The 21,781-nt window shown below is 47.7% G+C and overlaps 1 protein-coding gene across 1 annotated transcript in view; it reads left to right on the plus strand.

Moving 5' to 3' along the window:
* Positions 1 to 21,779, plus strand: part of LOC129825550 (kinesin-like protein KIF13B) — a 76,802-nt gene extending 55,023 nt beyond the window's left edge. Inside the window, exons 28-41 of the mRNA XM_055885721.1 lie at positions 129 to 228; positions 606 to 732; positions 2,563 to 2,618; positions 3,185 to 3,303; positions 7,800 to 7,976; positions 8,303 to 8,395; positions 9,984 to 10,142; positions 10,538 to 10,615; positions 10,800 to 10,859; positions 13,058 to 13,169; positions 13,921 to 14,012; positions 17,836 to 17,916; positions 18,012 to 19,665; positions 19,842 to 21,779. Coding sequence (XP_055741696.1) covers positions 129 to 228; positions 606 to 732; positions 2,563 to 2,618; positions 3,185 to 3,303; positions 7,800 to 7,976; positions 8,303 to 8,395; positions 9,984 to 10,142; positions 10,538 to 10,615; positions 10,800 to 10,859; positions 13,058 to 13,169; positions 13,921 to 14,012; positions 17,836 to 17,916; positions 18,012 to 19,665; positions 19,842 to 20,098 — 3,165 coding nt within the window. The 3' untranslated portion in view covers positions 20,099 to 21,779. The remainder of the gene's footprint in view (positions 1 to 128; positions 229 to 605; positions 733 to 2,562; positions 2,619 to 3,184; positions 3,304 to 7,799; positions 7,977 to 8,302; positions 8,396 to 9,983; positions 10,143 to 10,537; positions 10,616 to 10,799; positions 10,860 to 13,057; positions 13,170 to 13,920; positions 14,013 to 17,835; positions 17,917 to 18,011; positions 19,666 to 19,841) is intronic.
* Positions 21,780 to 21,781: the final 2 nt, after the last annotated feature.

Below are 21,781 nucleotides of genomic sequence, written 5' to 3' on the forward strand. Positions count from 1 at the left end.
GTGGTGTGTGTGGTGTGTGTGGTGTGTGTGTGTTGGTGTGTGTTGGTGTGTGTTGGTGTGTGTTGGTGTGTGTTGGTGTGTGTTGGTGTGTGTTGTGGTGTGTGGTGTGTTGTGTGTGGTGTGTGCAGGAAGGTGATCTGGAGAGGTTGAGGGACCAGTGGCTGACCACCCTCACTAAGAGGCAACAGTACCTGGACCAGCACCTGCAGAAGATGGTCCAAAAGCCAGGTCAGACTGACTGACACATTACATTACACACAGAGCATATTCATGACTTGTATTTCACCAAAAATCTTAGTAATAATGAGTGTTATACAGTTAAAATACTATTAATAATGAGTGTTTTACAGTTAAAATAGTGTTAATAATGAGTGCTATGTAGTAATAATGAGTGCTGTGTAGTAATAATGAGTGTTGTGTAGTAATAATGAGTGTTGTGTAGTAATAATGAGTGTTGTGTAGTAATAATGAGTGTTGTGTAGTAATAATGAGTGTTGTGTAGTAATAATGAGTGTTGTGTAGTAATAATGAGTGTTGTGTAGTAATAATGAGTGTCGTGTAGTAATAATGAGTGTCGTGTAGTAATAATAGTATTATGTGTGTAGATAAGTCAGAGGATGATGTGGAGAGGGAGGCCCAGCTGTTAGAGTGGCGTCTGACCCTGACAGAGGAACGTAACGCCGTCCTGGTACCTTCGGCTGGTAGCGGGATCCCTGGAGCCCCCGCTGAGAGGTTAGTGTGTGTGTGTGTGTGTGTGTGTGCGTTAGCGATGCGCGGGTCAGCTGTTTGTTCAAATGCCCGTAATTGCTAATAACCCATCTGCAACCGCCCGACTATATGTGAAAATCTGAGGCCTGCACCCGACCCACTAATATAGAAAATACGCTGTAGGCCACAGTCAGAGATGCCGAAACTATTTTTTTGGACAGTGGGTGCAGGAGCCTTTTTTTTTTTTTTAAAGCCTAATGTTTCTGCTTATAACTTCCAACAATTTGGTTGCTATTTGTTAGTCAACTTGTCTAATAATTTAGATGTTCAACCTGTCCCTGACCTGGTCTATAACACCTACATGTTTCAAGCAGACCACCATAGTCCCTGTGCCCAGGAACACCAAGGTAACCTTCAGCACTCGCATCTGTATCCATTAAATGGTTTGAAAGGCAGGTCATGGTTCACATCAACACCATCATCCCAGACACCCCTAGACCCACTCCAATTCACATACCGCCCCAACAGATCCACAGATGACGTAATATCTACTGCACTCCACACTGCCCTCGCACACCTGGACTAAAGGAATACCTATGTAAGAATCAATCAATCAAATGTATTTTGATATCAGCTGATGTCACAAAGGGCTGTACAGAAACCCAGCCTAAAACCCCAAACCGCAAGCAATGCAGGTGTAGAAGCACCGGTGGCAAGGAAAAACTCCCTAGAAAGGCAGGAACCAAGGAAGAAACCTAGAGAGGAACCAGGCTATGAGGGTTGGCAGAATGCTATTCATTGACTACAGCTCAGCATTCACCACCTGGGGGCGGCCCATCAGGAAGTCCAGGATCCAGTTGCAGAGGGAGGTGTTTAGTCCCAGGATCCTTCACTTAGTGATGAGCTTTGAGGGCACTATGGTGTTGAACGCTGAGCTGTAGTCAATGAATAGCATTCTCACATAAGTGTTCCTTTTGTCCAGGTGGGAAAGGGCAGTGTGGAGTGCAATAGAGATTGCATCATCTGTGGATCTGTTTTAGCAGTATGCAAATTGGAGTGGGTCTAGGGTTTCTGGGATAATGGTGTTGTGAGCCAATACCACCCTTTCAAAGCACTTCATGGCTACAGACGTGAGTGCTACGGGTCTGTAGTCATTTAGGCAGGTTGCCTTTGTGTTCTTGGGCACAGGAACTATGGTGGTCTGCTTGAAACATGTTGGTATTACAGACTCGAACAGGGACATGTTGAAAATGTCAGTGAAGACACCTGCCAGTTGGTCAGCACATGCCCGGAGCACACGTCCTGGTAATCCGTCTGGCCCCGCGGCTTTGTGTATGTTGACCTGTTTAAAGGTCTTACTCACGTCGGCTACGGAGAGCGTGATCACACAGTCATCCGGAACAGCTGATGCTCTCATGCATGTCTCAGTGTTTCTTGCCTCGAAGCGAGCATAGTAGTGATTTAGCTCGTCTGGTAGGCTCGTGTCACTGGGCAGCTTGCGGCTGTGCTTCCCTTTGTAGTCTGTAATAGTTTGCAAGCCCTGCCACATAAGACAAGCGTCGGAGTACGATTCAATCTTAGCCCTGTATTGACGCTTTGCCTGTTTGATGGTTCGTCGCAGGGCATAGCAGGATTTCTTGGGAACAGTGGGTTAACTGCTTGCTCAGGGGCAGAACGACAGATTTTTACCTTGTCGGCTTGGGGATTCGATCCAGCAACCTTTCTGTTACTGGCCCAACGCTGTAACCACTAGGCTACCGCAGGGACTGCGGGTTGTGAGTGAACCCGCGCATCACTAGCGTGCGTGTTGGAGCTGTGTGCGCTCAGTGTTCTGATTTGCCTATTTCCCCACAGAGTTCCTGTTCCTGGGATGGAGGCACATATTCCTGTTCTCTTCCTGGACCTCAGTGGTATGTTCCGTCTGTCCTCCCCTATCTTCCTGGACCTCATTGGTATGTTCCGTTGTTCCTTCTGTCCTCCCCCATCTTCACCATCATCAGTGGTATGTTCCGTTGTTCCTTCTGTCCTCCCCCATCTTCACCATCATCAGTGGTATGTTCTGTTGTTCCTTCTGTCCGCCCCCATCTTCACTATCATCAGTGGTATGTTCCTCCTGTCCTCCCCCATCTTCACCATCATCAGTGGTATGTTCCTTCTGTCCTCCCCCATCTTCACCATCATCAGTGGTATGTTCCTTCTGTCCTCCCCCATCTTCACCATCATCAGTGGTATGTTCTATTGTTTACTTCCTCTTTCCGTCATCTTAGTCACTGAAATAAATAATATTTTTGCCTCTGAACTCACAACCTTTCAATTCAAGGGGCTTTATTGGCATGGGAAACATATGTTAACATTGCCAAAGCAAGTGCGGTAGATAATATACAAAAGTGAAATAAACAATAAAATTTAACAGTAAACATTTAACATACACCCCCCCCCGGCCCCCCACCCCCCCCCCTCTCTTCTCGCCCTCCAGCTGACGATTTCCAGGATAACCTATCTGCTCCACTGGCTGGGGGTCTAGATGCCATGCTTAACCAGGAGGATGAGGATGCGTTCTTTGACCTGCACATAGTCAAGCACTACGATGGAGAGGTGAGGACCATAGAGAGACAATCACACAAACACTGCATTGTGGGCCTTTGTCACTCCCAACCTCACACTGAACACCTTTTTTATCAATCCTCTCTTCTAAAACACATACAAGCTCAGATCCCAGTCTTGTTTTATGCTAACAGTCATGAACATTAGAACAGACTATGACACCTTTTTTATCAACACTCCTCCTTCTAAAACACATACAAGAGTGTTTTCACTACTCTGCCCACTGGCCTTGGAATTCCCTCCAAGCTAAAACTACAGGACCTGGTGTCCCTGGAGGAGTTCAAAGGACACATAGATGAACAGGTTGTTGGTATGAAGTTGGTTCTAGTTGTCACCCGATGTCACTAGTCGTGTTGCCTTATGGAGGGAAGGATCATGTCTTACTTGAAGCGTTTTGATGAGTGATGGGGGAGAAAACCATACAGCTACATATAGCAATATTGTTTGTGGACGATATTATATGGATATTTGACTCACAAGTATACATTTTTTAAATAATAATATACACTACCGTTCAAAAGTTTGGGGTCACTTAGAAATGTCCTTGTTTTTGAAAGAAAAGCAATTGTTTTGTCCATTTGCAATAGACGCAAATTGATCAGAAATACAGTTTAGACATTGTTAATGTTGTAAATTTACTTTTGCAGCTGAAAACGGCAGATTTTTTTTAATGGAATATCTACGTAGGCGTACAGAGGCCCATTATCAGCAACCATCACTCCTGTGTTCCAATGGCACGTTGTGTTAGCCTTTTAAAATTATAAACTTGGATTAGCTAATTGATCATTAGAAAACCCTTCTGTAATTATGTTAGCACAGCTGAAAACTGATTAAAAGATGCAATACAACTGGCCTTCTTTAGACTAGTTGGGTATCTGAAGCATTAGCATTTGTGGGTTCGATTACAGGCTCAAAATGGCCAGAAACAAAGCACTTTCTTCTGAAACTCGTCAGTCTATTCTTGTTCTGAGAAATGAAGTTTATTCCATGCGAGAAATTGCCAAGAAACTGAAGATCTCGTACAACACTGTGTACTACTCACTTCACAAAACAGCTCAAACTGGCTCTGACCAGGATAGAAAGAGGAGTGAGAGGCCCCGGTGCACAACTGAGAAAGAGGACAAGTACATTAGAGTGTCTAGTTTGAGATGTTCTCAACTGGCAGCTTCATTAAATAGTACCCGCAAAACACCAGTCTCAACGTCAACAGTGAAGAGGCGACTCCGGGATGTCGGCCTTCTAGGCAGAGTTCCAAAGAAAAAGCCATATCTCAGACTGGCCAATAAAAAGAAAAGATTAAGATGGGCAAAATAACAGACACTGGACAGAGGAACTCTGCCTAGAAGGCCAGCTTCCCGGAGTCGCCACTTCACTGTTAACGTTGAGACTGATGTTTTGCGGGTACTATTTAATGAAGCTGCTTTCAAAAACAAGGACATTTCTAAGTGACCCCAAACTTTTGAACGGTAGTGTATATCGATTTCATTATTTTTTCTGCTACTGTAGGTAGCGTTACTTTGCACTAGTCGGCTGTACCTGGGCCAAAATTTGGGTATTTTTTATCTTAACCTCCGTCTTCTTTTTAAACACTGGAAGTCAATCTTAAATGAATCATTGTTTATTTGTCAGCGTACTGGAGAGGTTCCAACCAACTCAATGCACCATAGTACATGTCTGTCAGGAAACTCTGCCGGGGCAGTCCCAACAGTTGTCTTATACACTGCCAGTCAAAAGTTTTAGAACAACTACTCATTCAAAGGTTTTTCTATATTTGTATTGTTTTCTACATTTTAGAATAATAGTGAAGACATCAAAACTACTAAATAACACATATGGAATCATGTAGTAACCAAAAAAACGTGTTTAAACAAATCAAAATATATTTTATATTTGAGATTCTTCAAATTGCCGCCCTTTGCCTCGATGACAGCTTTGCACACAATTGGCATTCTCTCAACCAGCTTCATGAGGTAGTCACCTGGAATGCATTTCAATTAACAGGCGTGTCTTGTTAAAAGTACATTTGCGGAATTTCTTTCCTTCTTAATGCGTTTGAGCCAATCAGTTGTGTTGTGACAAGGTAGAGGTGGTATACAGAAGATAGCCCTATTTGGTAAAAGACCAAGTCCATATTATGGCAGGATCAGCTCAAATAAGCAAAGAGAAACGACAGTCCATCATTACTTTAAGACATGAAGGTCAGTCAATCCAGAAAATGTCAAGAAGTTTCTTCAAGTGCAGTTTCAAAAACCATCAAGCGCTATGATGAAGCTGGCTCTCATGAGGACCGCCACAGGAATGAAAGACCCAGAGTTACCTCTGCTGCAGAAGATAAGTTCATTAGAGCTACCAGCCTCAGAAATTGCAGCCCAAATAAATGCTATCACAGAGTTCAAGTAACCGATACATCTCAACATCAACTGTTCAGAGGAGACTGAGTGAATCAAGCCTTCATGTTGGAATTGCTGCAAAGAAACCACTACTAAAGGACACAAATAAGAAGAAACTTCCTTGGGCCAAGAAATACGAGCAATGGACATTAGACCGATGGAAAATTGGAGATTTTTGGTTCCAACCGCCGTGTCTTTGTGAGACGCAGAGTGGATGATCTCCGCATGTGTATTTCCCACTGTGAAGCATGGAGGAGGAAGTGTTATGGTGCTTTGCTGGTGACACTGTCTGATTTATTTAGAATTCAAGCCACACTTAACCAGCGTGGCTACCACAGCATTCTGCAGCAATACGCTTTGAGCTTAGTGGGACTATAATTTATTTTTCAACAGGACAATGACCCAACACACCTCCAGGCTGTGTAAGGGTCGTTTTACCAAGAAGTAGAGTGATAGAGTGCTGCATCAGATGGTTTGGGATGAGTCGGACCGCAGAGTGAAGGAAAGCAGCCATCAAAGTGCATGTTTGGGAACTCCTTCAAGACTGTTGGAAAAGCATTCCAGGTGAAGTTGGTTTAGAGAATGCCAAGAGTGTGCAAAGCTGTCATCAAGGCAAAGGGTGGCTACTTTCAAGAATCTCAAATATAAAATATATTTAGATTTGTTTAACACTTTTTTGGTTACTACATGATTCCATATGTGTTATTTCATAGTTTTGATGTCTCCACTATTATTCTACAATGTAGAAAATAGTAAAAAAAAATAAAGAAAAACCCTTGAATGAGTAGGTGTTCTAAAACTTGTACATACAGTTATACACAGCCAAGTTATATTTGCATGATTTAGTATAATGAATTAATCATTACCGCTTTGTTTAATTCATGTGACGGACCGAGACTGGTTCATGACATGTGACGGACCGAGACTGGCTCATGACGTGTGACGGACCGAGACTGGCTCATGACGTGTGACGGACCGAGACTGGCTCATGACGTGTGACGGACCGAGACTGGCTCATGACGTGTGACGGACCGAGACTGGCTCATGACGTGTGACGGACCGAGACTGGCTCATGACGTGTGACGGACCGAGACTGGCTCATGACGTGTGACGGACCGAGACTGGCTCATGACGTGTGACGGACCGAGACTGGCTCATGACGTGTGACGGACCGAGACTGGCTCATGACGTGTGACGGACCGAGACTGGCTCATGACGTGTGACGGACCGAGACTGGCTCATGACGTGTGACGGACCGAGACTGGCTCATGACGTGTGACGGACCGAGACTGGCTCATGACGTGTGACGGACCGAGACTGGCTCATGACGTGTGACGGACCGAGACTGGCTCATGACGTGTGACGGACCGAGACTGGCTCATGACGTGTGACGGACCGAGACTGGCTCATGACGTGTGACGGACCGAGACTGGCTCATGACGTGTGACGGACCGAGACTGGCTCATGACGTGTGACGGACCGAGACTGGCTCATGACGTGTGACGGACCGAGACTGGCTCATGACGTGTGACGGACCGAGACTGGCTCATGACGTGTGACGGACCGAGACTGGCTCATGACGTGTGACGGACCGAGACTGGCTCATGACGTGTGACGGACCGAGACTGGCTCATGACGTGTGACGGACCGAGACTGGCTCATGACGTGTGACGGACCGAGACTGGCTCATGACGTGTGACGGACCGAGACTGGCTCATGACGTGTGACGGACCGAGACTGGCTCATGACGTGTGACGGACCGAGACTGGCTCATGACGTGTGACGGACCGAGACTGGCTCATGACGTGTGACGGACTGAGACCTCTTTCTTCTTTCTAAGCTGAAACCTTGAAACTGAGATCTCTCGTTTGTCCTCTAAACACGGTCATTCGTTCTCAAAACAACGTCTGGGCGTACTGCCAAATTGCAGCTACTGATAGGTGTGACGTGTACAGTCAGCCACTTGCAAGAACACAGAATTTGGTTTATAGAACAGCACATGAATAGAATATAGAAATTAGTTAAAAGAATAGCGCAAACATGAACATTTCCCTTACACCAAGTACACAGTTTAATACCCCTTCTCTTACCTCCCAGGTTGGTGCAGAGGCGTCGTGGGACTCGACGGTACATAACTGTCCCCAGCTGAGTCGCAGTGTGTCAGCTGACCTCAAGGTGTACCTGATCGTCAGGGTCGTAGTTCAGCTCTCTCACCCTGCTAACATGCACCTGGTCCTCCGAAAACGCATCTGTGTCAACCTAGCCGGACAACAGGTAGGAGGGAGAGACACACACACACACACACACACACACACACACACACACACACACACACACACACACACACACACACACACACACACACACACACACACACACACACACACACACACACACACCGGACTACAGGTCAGAAACCTGCTCAGTAAGTTGCTCCTCCTGTATAATACAGCTGTACATGTTTTTAGCATTCGTTTAAAAAAAAAAAAATCTTTATTAATTTCTGGGTATAATTATTAGTATCCAGCCTATAGCAATTGTTTTGTATGATGTAATGACATTGGCTACAGTTGGATGTTAATGTCATGGTTATATATCAGGGTTGGGGTCAGAGTCTGTTGAAGAGGATGTCTCATCGCAGCACCATCCCTGGTTGTGGAGTCACCTTCGAGATCGTCTCCAACATCCCCGGGGTGAGAGAGGAACTAGCGTTGCCAACATGGCACCCATAAACTATTCTATCTCATTTTGCCAAGCTCTGTATGCATTATCTATGGCAGTGGTTTGCAACTTCCGGTCCGTGAACCAGTGCCGGTCTGTGGGATGTTGCTGACCAGTCCCTCTGCTAGTTAGCTGGCCAGTCTCTCTGCTAGTTAGCTGACCGGTCCCTCTGCTAGTTAGCTGACCGGTCCCTCTGCTAGTTAGCTGACCGGTCCCTCTGCTAGTTAGCTGACCGGTCCCTCTGCTAGTTAGCTGACCGGTCCCTCTGCTAGTTAGCTGCCCAGTCCCTCTGCTAGTTAGCTGCCCAGTCCCTCTGCTAGTTAGCTGCCCAGTCCCTCTGCTAGTTAGCTGACCAGTGTCTCTGCTAGTTAGCTGACCTGTCCCTCTGCTAGTTAGCCGACCAGTCCCTCTGCTAGTTAGCCGACCAGTCCCTCTGCTAGTTAGCCGACCTGTCCCTCTGCTAGTTAGCCGACCTGTCCCTCTGCTAGTTAGCCGACCTGTCCCTCTGCTAGTTAGCCGACCTGTCCCTCTGCTAGTTAGCCGACCTGTCCCTCTGCTAGTTAGCCGACCTGTCCCTCTGCTAGTTAGCCGACCTGTCCCTCTGCTAGTTAGCCGACCAGTCCCTCTGCTAGTTAGCCGACCAGTCCCTCTGCTAGTTAGCTGACCAGTCCCACTGCTAGTTAGCTGACCAGTCCCTCTGCTAGTTAGCTGACCAGTCCCTCTGCTAGTTAGCTGACCAGTCCCTCTGCTAGTTAGCTGACCAGTCCCTCTGCTAGTTAGCTGACCAGTCCCTCTGCTAGTTAGCTGACCAGTCCCTCTGCTAGTTAGCTGACCAGTCCCTCTGCTAGTTAGCTGACCTGTCCCTCTGCTAGTTAGCTGACCTGTCCCTCTGCTAGTTAGCTGACCTGTCCCACTGCTAGTTAGCTGACCAGTCCCTCTGCTAGTTAGCTGACCAGTCCCTCTGCTAGTTAGCTGACCAGTCCCACTGCTAGTTAGCTGACCAGTCCCACTGCTAGTTAGCTGACCAGTCCCTCTGCTAGTTAGCTGACCAGTCCCTCTGCTAGTTAGCTGACCAGTCCCACTGCTAGTTAGCTGACCAGTCCCACTGCTAGTTAGCTGACCAGTCCCACTGCTAGTTAGCTGACCAGTCCCACTGCTAGTTAGCTGACCAGTCCCACTGCTAGTTAGCTGACCAGTCCCTCTGCTAGTTAGCTGGCCAGTCCCTCTGCTAGTTAGCTGGCCAGTCCCTCTGCTAGTTAGCTGGCCAGTCCCTCTGCTAGTTAGCTGACCAGTCCCTCTGCTAGTTAGCTGACCAGTCCCTCTGCTAGTTAGCTGACCAGTCCCTCTGCTAGTTAGCTGACCAGTCCCTCTGCTAGTTAGCTGACCTGTCCCTCTGCTAGTTAGCTGACAGTGATTTCTTAAGTGCTAGTTTTACTGGAAGTGGTCCTCCTAAAAAGAAAGACTGTGGTTTGCAGGTCCCTGACACATGAAGGACCATAACTTGCGGATCTCTCTTCCAAAAGGCCAACACTGATCTATAAGTCTCCTCTCCTCCTCCAGCATGTCCAGGGTCCAGAGGACAGAGAGATGCTGGCCAGACTAGCAGCCAGTGTAGATGTTCAGGATGTCCATTCAGCGGACAGTGAGGCGGCCATAGAGAAGTACCTGCGCAGTGTCCTGGCTGTGGAGAATATACTCACCCTGGACCGACTACGACAGGTACACACACACACACACACACACACACACACACACACACACACACACACACACACACACACACACACGCAATAGTACATATACTCAACTCTTACGTAACATAAACTCTGTGTCTTTGTGTGTCTGTCTGTGTTTTTGTGTCTCTGTGTCTGTCTGTGTCTGTCTGTGTCTGTGTTTTTGTGTCTCTGTGTCTGTGTCTCTGTGTGTCTGTGTATTTGTGTGTCTGTCTTTGTGTGTCTGTGTCTTTGTGTGTCTGTCTGTGTTTTTGTGTCTCTGTGTCTGTCTGTGTCTGTGTCTTTGTGTGTTTGTCTTTGTTTGTCTGTCTGTCTGTGTCTTTGTGTGTCTGTTTTTGTGTGTCTGTGTGTCTGTGTCTTTGTGTCTCTGTGTCTGTGCAGGAAGTAGCAGTAAAGGAGAAGTTGTCGGTCAAGGCCAAGTCTCCAAGTCGTGCTCTCAGCTCTCCTAACGTGAACCGGGTAAGAATCTACATCACATGGTCTCCCTATACTTCACTGATTACTCAAACCCATAACATCCTGCCTGTAACTGATTGAACAATTGAGTCATTAGTTAGTTAGTTAACCAGTAACACCTACAACAACCTGTCCTAGTAACATGTTCCATGCTGATCTCACCCTGGTTTCAACCCCCTTATTTTAGCTGTCAGGATCCTGGAGCAGACAGGATCTGTCCTCCAATCACAGGCTAGATAACAACAAGGTGAGACTTTAACCAACTTCCTTATTGTTCTCAATGACTTACTTTGATAAATGTGTTTTTATTAGGGGTTCACAGCAAAGCTATAGTTATACTCTAGTTTTTAATTATTTTTCTTGACATGGTCAAATAACTCAAGCATAGATTGGTAACTTATTTTTCCTAATTTGACACACAGAAACTAGAGGCCATGAATAACTTTGGTCTAAAATAATGTCACTGATTCGGCCTATTATACAAACTGAATTGGGCTGCTGTTCTAGGAGGGGGGGGGGGGGCAATTTTATATCGCCTAAGGCGGCAGAACGGCCCTGTACCGCCCATACATTTTTCGGATGCACACATGAGGTCCTGTATTGGGAAGAAATTCAATTGACTTTCACCCCTGCTCATCACAATAGTCCCTAAAGAGTTTGAGAAATTAACACTGATGCATTCAGCTGTGTGAATATAAAGTCACTGCATCCTTAGATGGCTGCACCAGACCAGTTGGTGGTGCTGTAGAGGTCATTGACCCCCAGACCAGTTGGTGGCGCTGTAGAGATCATTGACCCCCAGACCAGTTGGTGGCGCTATAGAGGTCATTGACCCCAGACCAGATGGTGGCGCTATAGAGGTCATTGACCCCCAGACCAGTTGGCTGGCGCTATAGAGGTCATTGACCCCAGACCAGATGGTGGTGCTGTAGAGGTCATTGACCCCCAGACCAGTTGGTGGTGCTATAGAGGTCATTGACCCCAGATCAGTTGGTGGCGCTATAGAGGTTATTGACCTCAGACCAGATGGTGGCGCTATAGAGGTCATTAACCCCAGATCAGTTGGTGGCGCTATAGAGGTCATTGACCCCCAGACCAGATGGTGGCGCTATAGAGGTTATTGACCCCAGACCAGATGGTGGCGCTATAGAGGTCATTGACCCCCAGACCAGATGGTGGCGCTATAGAGGTCATTGACCCCCAGACCAGATGGTGGCGCTATAGAGGTCATTGACCCCCAGACCAGATGGTGGCGCTGTAGAGGTCATTGACCTCAGACCAGATGGTGGTGCTATAGAGGTCATTGACCCCAGATCAGTTGGTGGCGCTATAGAGGTTATTGACCTCAGACCAGATGGTGGCGCTATAGAGGTCATTAACCCCAGATCAGTTGGTGGCGCTATAGAGGTCATTGACCCCCAGACCAGATGGTGGCGCTATAGAGGTTATTGACCCCAGACCAGATGGTGGCGCTATAGAGGTCATTGACCCCCAGACCAGATGGTGGCGCTATAGAGGTCATTGACCCCCAGACCAGATGGTGGCGCTATAGAGGTCATTGACCCCCAGACCAGATGGTGGCGCTGTAGAGGTCATTGACCTCAGACCAGATGGTGGTGCTATAGAGGTCATTGACCCCAGATCAGTTGGTGGCGCTATAGAGGTTATTGACCCCAGACCAGATGGTGGCGCTATAGAGGTCATTAACCCCAGATCAGTTGGTGGCGCTATAGAGGTCATTGACCCCCAGACCAGATGGTGGCGCTATAGAGGTCATTGACCCCCCAGACCAGATGGTGGCGCTATAGAGGTTATTGACCCCAGACCAGATGGTGGCGCTATAGAGGTCATTGACCCCCAGACCAGATGGTGGCGCTATAGAGGTCATTGACCCCCAGACCAGATGGTGGCGCTATAGAGGTCATTGACCCCAGATCAGTTGGTGGCGCTATAGAGGTCATTGACCCCAGATCAGTTGGTGGCGCTATAGAGGTCATTGACCAGAGTGGCACCATAGGATACTAGAGCAATAGCTCTTGATCAAGTGAACTTTGTCTCATGCAAACTAATGTTAGGATTATATTATGCAGACGAACAATGTGAAATAGTTCCTACATTATAGTACTTGTTTTGTTATCCAACTGATCTTGTGTCCTTTTTGTCATTCCGTGAACCCCGTTCAATGCTGCTCGCAGCTATATTTTCAGTTTGAAACGCATATAGACGTCCCCATGCACACAGCCCCTAGTTTCATCTATAGTTTCAGCCCCTAGTTTCACCTATAGTTTCAGCCCCTAGTTTCACCTATAGTTTCATTTGACTATGAAGCAGAATTGCAACATAAGATAAGCAGTTTGAACAATTACTATTTTTTTTTTGTTACAACAATACAGTAAAAAATATCTAAAAATAAATGTAGATAATGTCTGCTTCTCGTCTCCTCAGAGCTGGTCAGAGAGTAACCAGGATCTGTCAGTGTTCTCTCCACCGTCCAACTCCAGACGCACCCTGCCTAGCTCCGCTCTGCCTCTGGCCCAGAACATCCACCCTGAGACTAGTGAGAACAACAAACAAGGCCTCTTGTTACGTCAGGGCTAATGATCGCTATCGCTAACCTTTTCCTCGTTTAGAACTGTCACTAGTGCTGCTCTTCTGTTGGTTAATCTATCAGAACCTGTCCTCTGTTTCTTCGGTTTCTTCTGTTGGTTAATCTATCAGAACCTGTCCTCTGTTTCTTTATTTTTCCTCACTAATTTATTTCTTCATTTTTCCTTTCTCCTTTTAATTTTCTTCCTCTTATTCCACTTCTTCCTCTTCCTCCTCGTCCTCCTCCTTCCTCCTCGTCGTCCTCCTCTCTCCCCGTACCCCGTTCCTCCTCGTCCTCCCTTCTAGTACCCTCTCCTCCTCCTCTTCTTCCTCTCCTCCTCCTCTTCTTCCTCTCCTCCTCTTCTTCCTCTCCTCCTCTTCTTCCTCTCCTCCTCCTCTTCCTCCTCCTTCCTCCCCATACCCACTTCCTCCCGTACCCCCTTCCTCCTCGTCCTCCCTTCTAGTACCCTCTTCTCCTCCTCTTCTTCCTCTCCTCCTCTTCTTCCTCTCCTCCTCTTCTTCCTCTCCTCCTCTTCTTCCTCTCCTCCTCCTCTTCCTCCTCCTTCCTCCCCATACCCACTTCCTCCCGTACCCCCTTCCTCCTCGTCCTCCCTTCTAGTACCCTCTTCTCCTCCTCTTCTTCCTCTCCTCCTCCTCTTTCCTCTGCTTACCCTCTCCAGGTATCTCACGGTATGCTCGTGCTACCTCTTATTTCTCCCCAGTCAAGGCTCTGGTTCCTCCTGTCCCGAAACTGCTAAAGTCCCTGTTCCCAACCAGGGAGGAGAAGAGAGACCTGACCCATGTCCCACAGCAGGTAAAGTACTAAACTAATAACACTACTGATCTCTGGTCAGTTCATAGACCAGACCCTTATTTGCCAGCATGACCGGTTTGGCGGTGGGTCAGTCATGGTGTGGGGTGGCATTTCTTTGGGGGGCCGCACAGCCCTCCATGTGCTCGCCATAGGTAGCCTGACTGCCATTAGGTACCGAGATGAGATCCCCAGACCCCTTGTGAGACCATATGCTGGTGCGGTTGGCCCTGGGTTCCTCCTTATGCAAGACAAATGCTAGACCTCATGTGGCTGGAGTGTGTCAGCAGTTCCTGCAAGAGGAAGGCATTGATGCTATGCACTGGCCCGCCCGTTCCCCAGACCTGAATCCAATTGAGCACATCTGGGACATCATGTCTCGCTCCATCCACCAACGCCATGTTGCACCACAGACTGTCCAGGAGTTGGCAGATGCTTTAGTCCAGGTCTGGGAGGAGATCCCTCAGGAGACCATCCGCCACCTCATCAGGAGCATACCCAGGCGTTGTAGGGAGGTCATACAGGCACGTGGAGGCCACACACACTACTGAGCCTCATTTTGACTTGTTTTAAGGACATTATATCAAAGTTGGATCAGCCTGTAGTGTGGTTTTCCACTTTAATTTTGAGTGTGACTCCAAATCCAGACCTCCATGGGTTGATAAATTTGATTTCCATTGATAATTTTTGTGTGATTTTGTTGTCTGCACATTCAACTATGTAAAGAAAAAAGTATTTAATAAGAATATTTCATTCATTCAGATCTAGGATGTGTTATTTTAGTGTTCCCTTTATTTTTTTGAGCAGTGTATAACCAACATTCACATTATCTCACACATGTAGTAACCTGCTCTATGTGAATTGGCCATCTGTTACACTAGTGTTAGCAGTTTATGTTATTCTTCAATAACACAAACCCCAAAGCAAATCAGGGGGAGAAAAATAGATTTATTTGGACAAATCATAGATATTATGCTGGGAAGTAGATGTTCAGTCTTCACTGTCCTCAGTTTTTTTCTCTCCACAGAACAAAGAAACAGGATGCCATTTATAAGCCCCCCCCCCCCCCCCTCACCCTAGCCTGGGGTTGACCAATCAGAAATCCTTGCAGTACAACTGGGCCAATGGCCAAATAACAAGTATCCTGCTCCAGACTCAATGTACAGACCAATGAAAACGTAGCACACGTAGCTCTGAGTTCAGGACTGACATTTCACACATTCTAAACAGCGGTTGAACTATTTTCCCTATTGACCATTAGTACTCTGCGTTGTGTATTTAACTTCAAAATATTCTTATACTAGGGTATAATTTACAGTACCTCTGATAGTCTCTGTATGGGGAATATTCTCCAGCAGTGTGAAGGAGTGGTGGAGTGGACAGGAGAGATGTATATGACAGTGGTTGTGTTCCAGGTGTTATTGGCTGAGCCAGAGGATGACAGGGTAGTTCTGTTTTGACCTGCTGACTATGACCTCAGTAGGTTCTTCTCCTGTCTGCTGAAAATAGCATCTTCCAAGAAAAACATCAGAAAACAATCACCTCTCATTTCTGACTGTGATTCCAGAATTCCACTAGAACTCTGATTGTGCTGTTGCAGCTGATCTGCTTTGTGTCGTTTCTCACCTGAACCCATGTCTGTGGCTGTCCTCCACTTCCCCTTATCTGAGGAGACAGGGTTTTGGAATGTTTAGCTGTGTAAAAACATTTTTTTTTAAATATATATATGTTTTTTAACCTTTTATTTAACGAGGCAACTCAGTTAAGAACAAATTCTTATTCTCAACGACGGCCTTCGAACAGTGGGTTAACTGCCTTGTTCAGGGGGCAGAACGGCAGAATCGGGGATTCGATCATGCCAAACCTTTCGGTTACTAGTCCAACGCTTAATAGAAAAGGGACAGGAATCTGGATACTGTCCCTAGATCAGAGGCTGGAATCTGGATACTGTCCCTAGATCAGAGGCTGGAATCTGTCCCTAGATCAGAGGCTGGAATCTGGATACTGTCCCTAGATCAGAGGCTGGAATCTGGAATCTGTCCCTAGATCAGAGGCTGGAATCTGGATACTGTCCCTAGATCAGAGGCTGGAATCTGTCCCTAGATCAGAGGCTGGAATCTGTCCCTAGATCAGAGGCTGGAATCTGTCCCTAGATCGGAGGCTGGAATCTGTCCCTAGATCGGAGGCTGGAATCTGTCCCTAGATCGGAGGCTGGAATCTGTCCCTAGATCGGAGGCTGGAATCTGTCCCTAGATCAGAGGCTGGAATCTGTCCCTAGATCAGAGGCTGGAATCTGTCCCTAGATCAGAGGCTGGAATCTGTCCCTAGATCAGAGGCTGGAATCTGTCCCTAGATCAGAGGCTGGAATCTGTCCCTAGATCAGAGGCTGGAATCTGTCCCTAGATCAGAGGCTGGAATCTGTCCCTAGATCAGAGGCTGGAATATGTCCCTAGATCAGAGGCTGGAATCTGTCCCTAGATCAGAGGCTGGAATCTGTCCCTAGATCAGAGGCTGGAATCTGTCCCTAGATCAGAGGCTGGAATCTGTCCCTAGATCAGAGGCTGGAATCTGTCCCTAGATCAGAGGCTGGAATCTGTCCCTAGATCAGAGGCTGGAATCTGTCCCTAGATCAGAGGCTGGAATCTGTCCCTAGATCAGAGGCTGGAATCTGTCCCTAGATCAGAGGCTGGAATCTGTCCCTAGATCAGAGGCTGGAATCTGTCCCTAGATCAGAGGCTGGAATCTGTCCCTAGATCAGAGGCTGGAATCTGTCCCTAGATCAGAGGCTGGAATCTGTCCCTAGATCAGAGGCTGGAATCTGTCCCTAGATCAGAGGCTGGAATCTGTCCCTAGATCAGAGGCTGGAATCTGTCCCTAGATCAGAGGCTGGAATCTGTCCCTAGATCAGAGGCTGGAATCTGTCCCTAGATCAGAGGCTGGAATCTGTCCCTAGATCAGAGGCTGGAATCTGTCCCTAGATCAGAGGCTGGAATCTGTCCCTAGATCAGAGGCTGGAATCTGTCCCTAGAGCAGAGGCTGGAATCTGTCCCTAGAGCAGAGGCTGGAATCTGTCCCTAGAGCAGAGGCTGGAATCTGTCCCTAGAGCAGAGGCTGGAATCTGTCCCTAGAGCAGAGGCTGGAATCTGTCCCTAGAGCAGAGGCTGGAATCTGTCCCTAGAGCAGAGGCTGGAATCTGTCCCTAGAGCAGAGGCTGGAATCTGTCCCTAGAGCAGAGGCTGGAATCTGTCCCTAGAGCAGAGGCTGGAATCTGTCCCTAGAGCAGAGGCTGGAATCTGTCCCTAGAGCAGAGGCTGGAATCTGTCCCTAGAGCAGAGGCTGGAATCTGTCCCTAGAGCAGAGGCTGGAATCTGTCCCTAGAGCAGAGGCTGGAATCTGTCCCTAGAGCAGAGGCTGGAATCTGTCCCTAGAGCAGAGGCTGGAATCTGTCCCTAGAGCAGAGGCTGGAATCTGTCCCTAGAGCAGAGGCTGGAATCTGTCCCTAGAGCAGAGGCTGGAATCTGTCCCTAGAGCAGAGGCTGGAATCTGTCCCTAGAGCAGAGGCTGGAATCTGTCCCTAGAGCAGAGGCTGGAATCTGTCCCTAGAGCAGAGGCTGGAATCTGTCCCTAGAGCAGAGGCTGGAATCTGTCCCTAGATCAGAGGCTGGATACTGTCCCTAGATCAGAGGCTGGAATCTGGATACTGTCCCTAGATCAGAGGCTGGAAGAGAGCTTGAGCCTGTTTTCTGTAATCTATGATTGATTTTATCTGTCATATACTCTGTGAAACATCTCTGATCAAACTTTTAACATATGTTCTCATCTTTAGCCCCTCCCTCAGAGCCTACCTCGCATCGTAGTGCAGTCAGCAAGTGTTGAAGAGGACATGGATACAAAACTGAGTCACTTGGTAAGTTACTTGATCGTCTGTCCCTAGTAAGTATTGAGAAGCATGGTAATATGCTCGTCACAATTCATTACTTGTCTGTTTGGTTAATTCCACAGGTTCCCATTGGGGAAATCATCCCCCCAAAGTGCCAATCAGAGGCTGCGAAAATCATGCCCCTCCCCCCGGCTATCATCCCTCCCCTCATCCCTGAGATGGAAGACCTCGTCCCCAGTCCGGTCAGCGAGGCATCCAGCGGCTACATGTCCACTAGCATCTCCACGGCAACCCTGTCAGAGGCTTACCTGATTTGTGGGGACCTCGCTCTGTCAGCCAATCTCAATCCAGATGGCTTTGAGGTGATGCACAGGTCGTTCGAGTCCGACATCGGTCGGTGTCTTCATCGGGAGTCTAACATGGCCGGCCAGGAGGAAGAGAGGGATGCTTCTCAGATACCTCAGGCCACTGCTACTGACCTGGAGGTTTCAGAGAAACAGAGGACTGGTACTAGTACTCCCCAGGCAGACGGGACTGGTATTGATACAGTCCGAGCAGAATCTTCTCTCCCATCGGAACCACATGGAACCTCCGCAGAACCTCTTCTCATATCAGAATCCTCAGGAGAACCTGAAGATATGACTCCACCAGAGTCACTGACACACAAGTTTACACAAGACTACTACAGACTACTACCGTGTGAAGGATCAATCCAACCAGAGTCACTGACACTGTCTACACAAGAACAGTCTGTAGTATCTAATGAGTCTAAACCACCAGTACAGCCAGTCAAGTCTGTACAAGAACAACTGACACAGTCTTCACCAGACAAGTTAACAGAAAAACTGTCTGTAGTATTAGACCAGTCAGAACCACCAGTCCACATAAAAGACCCAGTCCAGTTAGAAGAACCACCAGTGGAGCCAAAGTCACCTCGGGTACAGAGTGAGGAAACAGCTGAGTCAGCACCTCTAGACCAGCTAGCACCTCTAGATCAGCTAGTACCAGCAGACCAACTAGCACCAACATACAACCTAGCACCGGCAGACCAGCCTGAACCTGCACTTACCCCTGTAAAGCCTCTGGTTGTCGAGCTTGCACCTAGCCAGCCAGCCGAAGCTCCAACCCTGGCTCCAACCCTGGCTCCAACCCTAGCTCCAACCCTGGCTCCAACCCTGGCTCCAACCCTGGCTCCAACCCTGGCTCCAACCCTGGCTCCAACCCTAGCTCCAACCCTGGCTCCAACCCCAACCCTAGCTCCAACCCTAGTTCCAACCCTGGCCCCAACCCTAGCTCCAACCCTGGCTCCAGCTCCAACCCTAGCTCCAACCCTAGCCCCAGCTCAAGCCCCAGCCCCAACCCTTGCTTCAGCTCCAATCACTGCTGTAACTCCTGCTCCTGTCCCACCCAAAGCCCCTGTCCCAGCCCTTCTTCCAGCCCTTCTTCCAGCACTAGTTGTCAAACCTCCCAGTAGCTCGGCAGCCAACCCATTCAAGATCCAGAAAGTAAAGACGTCCGATCTGAAGTCCTTCCATCCTATCGTAAATGAGGATGAGAGCCAGGCCAGGAACAGTGGTCTTAGTGCTGATCTCTCTCTTCCTCTGGAGATTCTCTCTGACTCAGACGAAGGAGACACTGCCACAGAGGTGCCTGACTGGCTGAAGGAGGGGGAGTTTGTGACTGTAGGAACTAATAAAAGTGGCACTGTGCGCTACGTGGGACCTACGGATTTCGCAGACGGAACCTGGGTCGGTGTGGAGCTGGACTTACCTGCAGGTAGGTAGAAGAGGTTACCATGTGATGTGTTCTGATTTGTATTTATTTTTAACTTTACGATTCTGCTTTAGTTCTTGTGATGGCTAGCTAAGTCTTGCGTGTTTGTGTGTGTGATATATTTTGAGTAAATGAACATACCTAGTGTTGGATGTCTCACTGGCTCTTTCTCTATCCAGGGAAAAACGACGGGTCTGTGGGTGGAAAGCACTACTTCCACTGTAACCCTGGTTACGGGGTGTTGGTGCGTCCTGATAGGGTGAGCCGTGGAGGAGTCGGGGGCGGAGCTAAGGAGAAGCGGCGACAGCAGCAGAAGCGTCGCAGTGCTAACTTATCAGGGTCCATCCCTAACCTGGCTGCCCTCACTGCCCTGGCCAAGGGAGAGGGGGCTGGGGCCGGTCGCAAAGGAGACAACCGTAAATCCTGGAACAGCTGAGAGGAGAGAGTAGCAGAGTTGGGGTCAATTTCATTTCAGTCAATTCAAGATGGAAACTGGAATTCCAATTTCAATTTCCCCTGAACACTTCTCTAGAGATGCATTGAGGAAAATTGAAATTCGAATTTCAGTTTACTTCCCTAATTGTTGGAATTGAAACGAGATTGATCCCCAACCTGGTGGGTACTAGACACTACGCAATGCCACAACCAACTAGTAGAGGTGCAACCGAAAACCAAAGCAACGTGTCAAGACATAAGAGGTGCACCTTTTTCTCGTTTTAAATGTTCAGTCACTGATGGACAGATAGAGGAGAGGCCCAGTTCATGGTGCTGGCTGCATCAAGGAGTAGGATTAAGTTACCCCAAGTGATCTTGGGTCAGTTTGACTTTTTCCCCACTCATGGATAAGGTTAGTATTGGGGGGAGGGGAAGCTGATCCTAGATCTGTATCTAGGGGTAACTTCATCCCGGAGCCAGTTTTGTGAAGTTGCCCCTAGACACTGATCTTGGGTCAGTATAGCATTTTCTTCACTAATGGATAGGTTCGGGAGGGGGGGGGGGCTGATCCTAGATCTGTACCTAGGGCAGGGGTGTCAAACTCATTCCACGGAGGGCCCTAGAGTCTGCTGATTTTTGTTTTTTCCTTTCAATTAAGACTAAGACAACCAGGTGAGGGGAGTTCCTTACTAATCGGTGACCTTAAAGCATGAAACACACCGAGAATCTGACTGTCGATGGACTGCCGATAGGTACTTATCACAGTGGGAGGCCGTTCCTTCTCTTGCTAGAACAAAAGAGGTACCTGCTGCATGCCGACCCGGCTAGCTAGCTATGTTATGCTAGCAAACTAAACATTTGGCTAGGGACTGGCTGTATGGGATTATGGAGAGTGAATTAAATGGTTTCTTTGTCATCTTGCTGGGTAGTTATCTAGCTGTGGCCATCTGGTTAGTATCAACAAAGACTTTCTACTAGGCTTGGGTGATATACCTTATATCGGGGTATTTTCGAAATACCGTTGGTATGATTTTCGATACCAATGGTTTGCTAACTTGCCAGCTAAATTGCTAGACGTCAAGGTGAAACTTCTTGTTTACAGCAGAGCCATTCAATCCCCTCCTGGATGGATCAAGATCCCTGATGCTTAAATTTTTGGGGGCATTTTTTTGGTATGTTTTTTTATTTTTATGGCGCCCCCTTGTGTGCACATTTAGTAATACCGTATACCCTGGTATGGTTCAGAAACGGTATGAACATCTGGATACTTCCCGACCCTACTTTCTACGAAATAGGAACATTAGCGCAGATAGCTTGGAATCTAGACCATAAGCAGTACGCACAGATATGCATTGCCAACAACGCTACTGCCACCTTCTGGTTTGGAGTATTTTAACAAGGCTGAGTGGCTAACGACTTCAAAGGTCTTTGCTGTGTGAACACAAAAGAGAGATTGACTGCCGCACTGTTTTGGAGGTGCTAAGTACTGTCAGGTAAACGTTTGACAAGCCTACCGCTGTGTCTTAGCTTTAATTCATCAATCAAGTACAAGGGAGGCGGTGAAAACCTGCACACACTCAGCACTCTTTGGAATGAGTTTGACACATGACCTAGGGCAGGGGTTCTCAAAGTAGGATCTGCGGCTAGAACTTTCAATTTTATTTATTTATTTTAAATTTGGGGG

This window comes from Salvelinus fontinalis, chromosome 27, assembly GCF_029448725.1.
Source record: "Salvelinus fontinalis isolate EN_2023a chromosome 27, ASM2944872v1, whole genome shotgun sequence".
In the NCBI taxonomy this organism is placed as follows: domain Eukaryota; kingdom Metazoa; phylum Chordata; class Actinopteri; order Salmoniformes; family Salmonidae; genus Salvelinus; species Salvelinus fontinalis.